This window comes from Apaloderma vittatum, unplaced genomic scaffold (assembly GCF_000703405.1).
Source record: "Apaloderma vittatum isolate BGI_N311 unplaced genomic scaffold, ASM70340v1 scaffold6935, whole genome shotgun sequence".
Lineage (NCBI taxonomy): Eukaryota > Metazoa > Chordata > Aves > Trogoniformes > Trogonidae > Apaloderma > Apaloderma vittatum.
The window spans coordinates 165,051-172,979 of record NW_009715420.1 but is presented as its reverse complement, the minus strand read 5'-3'; the positions used below and the strand labels follow the sequence as shown (position 1 = coordinate 172,979).

The 7,929-nt window shown below is 38.3% G+C and overlaps 1 protein-coding gene across 1 annotated transcript in view; it reads left to right on the top strand.

Annotated features, from left to right (window-relative positions):
* MCTP2 (multiple C2 domains, transmembrane 2) overlaps positions 1-7,929 on the top strand; it is a 108,777-nt gene that overhangs the window by 23,773 nt on the left and 77,075 nt on the right. The window contains exons 5-8 of the mRNA XM_009869135.1: positions 2,533-2,675; positions 3,474-3,550; positions 4,577-4,688; positions 6,636-6,671. Of these exons, the coding sequence (XP_009867437.1) occupies positions 2,533-2,675; positions 3,474-3,550; positions 4,577-4,688; positions 6,636-6,671 (368 nt within the window). The remainder of the gene's footprint in view (positions 1-2,532; positions 2,676-3,473; positions 3,551-4,576; positions 4,689-6,635; positions 6,672-7,929) is intronic.

Genomic DNA, 7,929 nt, shown 5'->3' with positions numbered 1-7,929 from the left:
TATAGGTTTTCCCTCCCCTTCACTGCTTTTAATATATTTTTATATAAATATAGATGTAAAAATAAATATAGATTTTACATACATATGTATTCATTTTATATTCATATATATGATTTTATATGTGTAAATATATGTAGTTATAAAGGAAGACATTCTTTTACACACAGACACACACAGATACACACACACACATATATATGTATATCTATATATATATGAGAATGATTGCTAAAGCCTCACATGAGCAGTGCTGGGCAGATCTTACCCCTCTTTTATTTTCCTTCACTGTATAACAACCCGGAAAGCTTTCAGAGCACTGATGCAATTGGGATGCTTGCTTAGCTGTAGCCTTCTTGCTTCCCATCCTCTGAGAAAGGGCCTGGAGTTTTATAATTGCAGATATTGAACATGTTGGTTGTTTGCTTTCTCCCTCTCCTCCGTCTCTCTCTCTTTTCAAGTTTTGCCTTCGTTCATGGGTTTTCTGTGCCAAGAACAGATGAGTTATGGCCATAGACCACCTGCCTCTTATCACTCTCTCCATGCTTTCATTTCATCAGTTGCTTTATTTGTCTTGGCCATTTGGTATTTCATGCCCAGGGATAGGTTGTGGACATTATTATTACTGTTATTATTATTTTTAATAATGTTGCTTGCTCCTGCTTATCCTGTAAATAAAAGCTAGTTCTTTTCCCTGTACTATTTTTTTTTATGGAGCTGGAAGAAACTAACACCAAAGAGCTCTGTGCTGTTATTTCTTAACTTCTACTGCCCGCCTTGGGGGCTACAGTTTATCTGTGTGTTCTCAGTCCTTGTGGAAACTGAGCTGGCTTTTAATTTTATATAAGAATATAGTCATAGTTCTGAGAAGTATTCTGGAGGAAGATCTGGTCTTAACCCACAGAAAACAATGAGAAGCTGCCCTCTGACTTCCCTGGCTTTTGGATCAGGCCCTTATTATTATTCTCACTTAGAGGAGAAGGAGAAAAAAACCCTTTCTTTTTAAGTTTGCAGCATTTTTCACAAAAAGGGCTTGATTTCAGCAATTACTATTTAGGAAAAGGATCAGCTGCAGGTAGTATTTGAAAACCGACTGCTGTTTTCCTTCTATGAACAGAGCACCCTTTATGTGCAGAACTGGCCAAGGCTTTACAATTCTTCCCTTTTGAAATTAAAAAAAATAAGAATAAAAACTTTCTGTAGTTCTTAAAAATAAGTCTGTATGTCTCAGGAGCACAGCTCTTTACAGTAGTACGTAATTCCAAATAGATGCTAACACATAGCTATTTTTTTCTTGAGTCTGCGTCTGTCTTCACATAAGACTGATCAGAGCTTTAGATGTTTAAATATGGATTTTTTCACATTCTCACTGTTTCACCAAACTACTGACAAGACTGAATACTAGTCTTATGCTGCAGGCTGGGGGGCAGCCAGGACCATCGCGTTCGCTGTAGTTCTTGTAATGAAATGGAACTGTTAGGAGGGAAGTTTAATGCCAGATACAAGATGTAATACAGACAACATTGAATATATGACAGATAAACAGCTCAGTTTATTCTCTAGGCTGCTATACCTCCGTTTTATTCTTTCCCTTATTTTACAACTTGTGAGATTTTCTTACAAAGTCTGTGTGCATTCCTAAATCAACCATCCAGTTAAATCTTTCGTGTACCCTGTTTCCCCTTTCGTATGGAGTCCTGCATGATGCTTGGTGTTAGTGCAGATGCCACTGGTTTAATAACAATAATAGAAAGTTGATTCCCTCTTCTGTTTTCCTTTGGCAGCTGCAAGTCTTTCTATTGCTGCCGAGTGACACAAGTCGCACGCTCTGTCCATGGACATCTGCTCTGTAAAAATATGGGACATTAGTGCCGTGGCATAATTGTGCCACTCAGATTAAAAAATGTGTTACCTGAATATTGTTTATTTGCCTTTACAAAGTCCGTTTTGCGTGTGGTTTTCATCCTGAGCGGGTGATTAATGTCGGTATATTTTCACTGATGCTTCAAATTTGGTTTTAAGTAAATTGGCAAGTGACACCAGTGAAGAAATCCTGGCGGGTACTTTAGGTATTGTTACAGGTTTCTTTTTTCTCCTTATCCTGTAACTGGTTTTCAATTTACGATGCTTTTGAGTTTTGGTCTTTTTATATGTTCTTATTCACAGGATCTCTTCCACTGTCTGTGGTGTTAGCTGGCTTTTAAATAATCCTTCAACCCTGCTTCTGTTTGCTCTTTTTCCAAATCAAAATCTTAACTGAGTTAGTGAATAATAATTAATGTTTTTTAAGAATAACACAGCAGAAATCAAGCAAACTAAGAAGAATTTTTGTTGCCTGCTTTCAGACAACTTTCTGGCTTTGTTCTATAGATTTCCTGTATGAAATAGTAATTTTCATATGGGTAATTAAGTATATGCATATAAATATAAAATAAGTCATTACTGTTTGTTATTGCTATTTATTGCTTTATGAAAATATAATTAAATATAATTATATAAAGGCATGCTAATCTTTTTTTTTTTCAATTATCACAGGTACAAGTGACCCTTATGTGAAGTTTAAACTGAATGGGAAAACTCTATACAAAAGTAAGGTAGTCTACAAGAACCTCAACCCAGTTTGGGATGAAACAGTTGTGCTGCCTGTACAGACCCTCGATCAAAAACTCTGGATCAAGGTGAGTTTTGGTTTTAAGTTTTTGAAAGACGGATCAATGTTTTATTAAGCAATTATTTTCGACTTTAGAAATGTATTGATTTTTATTCACTGTAGCAGCGTAACATAAAACACAATCCAGTTTAAGAGCTTCAGCAATTTCAAGTTAAAATGCACATATGTCTCTTCCAGATTTCGCTCGCATGTTTTGCTTTCCGTCTGCAAAAACCCAAGTTGAAATAAAACTCCTTGATGGGATACGTTTAAAGCCGTGGAGCTAAATTCTACTCGCTCTTACCGTGCTTGTGCAAACTCAGTGAAACCAATAGCGGTTTCATAAGCACGTTTTAAGAGTGTAATTTGGCTGGCTTGAACAGAATTATTACCTGGGATGCAGCCGTGACAAGTAGCAAAGCCTTTTCTCATTATGAGTAACGTTACCGTTACCAGAACTGCAAGCTACCAGTTGTGAGCACTAATTACTAAAACATCTGGAGCCAGAAGTACTTGACTTTTTTTTTTGCAGCGTTTCATTGTGCTATCGCACAGAGCATAAAGGAGCAGGCACGATCCAGAGCAGCACACGTGTCTCTGTTTACGTAATATTAAGAAGATACTTTCAAAATGCTGTTTAAATATTTAGTTAAAAACACAAATTAAAGCAGGGAGATGGGAAATTATCCCTGAATTAGATCAAAGCTTTGATCTTTCAGATACAAAATTGTACTGAAAGGGCTTAAAATATCTGTTCTGTTATTAGCCAGGATAAAACTGGTTTATGATGTGAAAATTAGAAATATTTATTCTATTTTGCTACCAGGTGTACGATCGAGATTTAACCTCTTCAGACTTCATGGGTTCGGCATTCGTAGCACTCACTGAACTTGAACTCAATAGGTAATATGTTTATTTAATTAAAGGTTTTTAATGCAGCTTAATTGAGATACATAGGAAAACAATGGCATGCTTGGACTCTAGCCTGGAATTTGTCTATTCACAAAAACTCATTTTGATAAAAGCTACACGACAATAATTGACAGAGGTTGCAGAAGAAAGGAGGGAGAAGGTTGAGACCCCTTCTTAGCCCCACGTAACTCAGGGTGCCTTTTTTCTGTATATAATTTGGCTGGGGAGTGGTCTGCCTGGCTGGCTGCAAGCGCCCCATTTCCAGCACCCTGTGCAGCCGTCTGTCCCCGCGGCAGCTCATCTGGGCCTGATTTAGTGCGGAGGCGAGCCCTGAGCCTTTTGTCTGCTGCTGCTGCTTGGGCTCAATGTGGAGCTGGAAGCCAGGAATTCAAGTTTTAGTTCTCTTTTATACTCCCTCGCTGTGTGACTTTTATTTATTTATTTTTTTTATTTTATTTTGAGAAGATGAATTTTCTCTGTGTGGCTACATTCTAGCTCCTGTAGCTGTTGTATCTGAACTTCAAGAAATATTAATGAATTTATCCATGAGGTAGTGCCACCAGGTAAATACCAGCATTCTCGTTGTCACAGAGGGAAATGAGTCACAGAGGGAGATTAAACACAGGTAGAGGTAAGGCAGTATAAATATCTCTGGAGTCAAATCCCAGCCGTTAATGTTAGAAAATTCACTCGAATGAGTTCCTCTGTAACTCTTCTTCCCTGCGAAGTGGGAGTAGGAGTAACTTAATTCAGCGTGCATCTGCATATGGTATTCTTAAGTAATGCTATATAGACGGTAGGCTGCGTTATTAAAAGGGGGATGTATATTGTCAGAACTAGGAAGGAACCCTCCAGATTTCCCTTTTTAACATTTAAACTCAATATTGGGAGTTTCAGGCAAGAAGCTGAAATTTGCACAGCTCAGCGTGACCTTTAATAATCAACTCAAGTTAACTGGAGTCAATAAATGCATGTATTATTTATTTTTTTTTTTTATTTTTATTTTTTGGCTTGTAGAACTACTGAACAGACTTTAAAACTGGAAGATCCCAACAGTTTAGAAGATGACATGGGAGTGATCGTATTAAACTTGAGTCTAGCAGTCAAGCAAGGAGACTTCAAGAGAAATGTAAGTGGCTTAGAAAATCAAATGTATAACTGGAATGTGTATGGGGGATGAAGAGCTAGCATAATCTGATTTACTGGGAAGTGCCCCCTTTAATTTCATCCTTCAAGACTCAACACTGAAATCGAGATAGTTCCTTACTTAAAAAAAAATTAAAAAAAATCAAGACCCTCACATATTTAATTAGGTAACAGTTGTGCAGACATGGGTAGCTGGATGCTTCTGTCTTGTGGCTGTGACGTGCCCTGTGGAAGGGTCCTCCGTGTTCTGCAGCATGCAGGTTGCTGACATGGGTGTATGAACTATGCCTGCCATGACTAATGTTCCAGAACATGCTATTTTCTGATTTCCACCTAGGAGTTTAGATTTTAGCACTTAAAAAAAAATTAATATAAACAATTACTCTTTCTTGCCCATGTAAAGAATATATCCATGGGAAATCTAAAAACAGGGATTTGATGTTAAAGACTTAAACCACACCGGCCCTGCGGAGGAGCACACTGGCTGAAAGGAAGAGATTGCTTGTAAAAACCCTTGTCACTGACAATTTCTTGACTAACTTCAGTTGAACTTGGCTCCTGGTATTGAAATATGATGTATTTAGTGATGCTAAAAACCGTCATAGATGAAGAATACCACAACTGATGCTGATAGTTTTTAAAATTCAGGTCCTGCACATGTTACGTTTGAGGTTTGGGTTTTTTTTGCTTTTGTTTTCATCTTTTAAAATTCTTACTACTGTTTTACACAGAGCACGAAGCATACCTGTGTTGGTGAACTCATCCTGTTCCAAAGGATGGGGAAAAGCCAAGATCAAGCATTTACTTAGCTCTAGTTTTCAAGCCAGTCTGAATTTAATTATGTGTAATAAATATCTAAGGAGAAAAGCTTTCTACGAGACTTTATATAGTCTAGTACGAAAGCTGCTGTTTACAGCACTTTACTGAGTTATAGGTATGAAATTCCAGTCAGAATGGGATTATTTATAGAAATGTAAATGTTTCAAGTGGTTGGAAAGCAAAATAAGAAAAAGCTAAGAAACAGTTGCCTTTTTTGAGAATTGTAAAATCTTAATAGTAAGATAATAATAGAGTTATTTCTACCTCAGCATGTCGTGATTTAAAAGTGTAAAGACAAATTCAAAACACTGCTGTTGTTGTTTTTCTATGTCTATATTATGAGATGGCTTTGATCTGGGATGTGGATTCCTCCTCTGACTTGTACAAGGGTGTTGCTGGCACACGTGTCACTGGGTCGTGGGAAGGGGGGAAACAAAACCATAAAGTTTCTTTGGAGGGGAAAAAACCCCCAGTTTAGCCAAAAAAACTTCAGGAACTCATCCGGGATTTTTAGGAAGGCATGGGCTAAAGTAGACCTAGCTAGTGAGACAGAAAATTGGCTTAGAGTAGCAGCTTCTGGTACTCCTGGGTGCTTAGTTAACATTCAGAGTGCAGATGATAGAAGAGTTGGTGCACAGTGTAATTTTTTCAAAGACGATGTTTTAAGCCTTCATATTTTAAATGCAAATTGCTCAGCCATTTCCAGTGGAATCAGAATAGCGAAATGGCTCTGTCCCCATTAGCACTTAACAGCAAGGTGGTATTTTTTCCCCCTTTTTAAATTAGTTTACCGTAGAACCAGATGGCACCAAAAGTATAAGCCATGTTTCTTACTAATGGCTCTGGGTCTCTCCACGTTTTTGTTCTTGATTTTTTTTTTAATTTCCTCTTCTTTTTGGTGCAATTTTGAGTTTGTTGTTTGTTATTTTCCGTGAGGGAGGGGAGCTAGATGAATATGGTGGTAGATCCAGTTCCCTACTTGCTAATAAGCTTTTCTAACACATTTGACAAGCTGCTATTTGAATTATTTTACTAAACACTTTCTCCGTTTTACTCCTGTTTTTCCTGTCTCTGGGTTCTCTCTGGTACGTTGGCGGGAACTTATGAATAGAGATGGTCAAGTCGGAAGAAGCGAAGTTCATCCAAGGTAATCCATATATTTTTTTCTCTTCAAAAAAAAGAAATTTCCTTCCAAAATCTTTGTGCCTTCCTCTGAAAAGGAAAGTGCAAAAATTCAAAACTCCAAAGTCTGGAAGCAACCTGTCTAAATGCAAGATTGTGTCTTTTTTTTTTTTAAAGAGAAATTGCTGTTTTATTATTGTAGGTCCTATTGTAGAGTCTAGTGGCAACTGACAGTAAGACACCACTCAGCAAACAGCTGTAGAAAGAGAGAAACTGTCTGTGCTAAGGCAGTGGGTGTAAATGCAACCAAAAAAGGAAGCCATGGAAGATTTGAATTGCTTAAGGATACCTGAAGTGTGGCCAGTGGTCCATACTGATGTTGGATGTGGGTCTCCTGGTTTCCAGACTAATCGTTTCAGTTGTCTTTCACCATGGGGGCAATTTGTGAGGCAGTATTTCTTCTGGTCACTCCTGCAGGTTTTTGAAATTCCTTTTGGGTTTGGGATGGAGATTGAGCAGGGATTTTTCATTACCAGTGATGTAACAGGGCTTCCAAGATTTGTGTGTTGCTACACGTCTACATAACTTCCCTTGGTCTTCCCTGCCAGCTTCTGTTACTTGTATATTCCTGTACGGTCCCATTTTTGCATTAGGTTTTAACTTGTTCAGGAAACAGACTGTGGCTTTTTATTTGTTCTGTAAAGCTTTAACTTGCTGTTGAGTAAATAACTATGGTATAAAAACTGCAGGCCTCCATATCCAGCTTCAGAGCTACACAGTCTAAGTTTCTGAAAAGCAAAGTTTGGCTCTTAGGAGGACACATGGATCTTGGTATTTTCCCTATATAACTTGCTTTGTGTCTAAACAAATCGAATAATTAACCTCTTCTTATTTTCTTCGTTACAATTGTGATGTGCTATGTAAAGGAGCTGACCCTCTCGGGTATTGTGCCAGCAAGTGTATTTTTGTCAACAGAAGAAGTGCAAAGCACAACCCTTGGAGCTGGACGGCATCTCGGTGTGTCCTGGTTCAAGGGATATCACAGCTCTTCCCATAGCGCACGGCGCAGGGAGCCACCAGGCATCCCTGAATGCTGTATGACAAAGTGATGGAATAGCTGAGGAGCTCAGCACTTCAGTTTCTAACTAAAGCTCCGGAAATTACTGAGCCCTCAATGAGCACAGGTTGATCCTCCTTTTTCTCAGTATGCACACATAGCTGTCTCTTGATGCTGGTTGGCTTTGTGTCCCAGGAAAGGGAGACAGGTTGTAAAACTCTGGTCC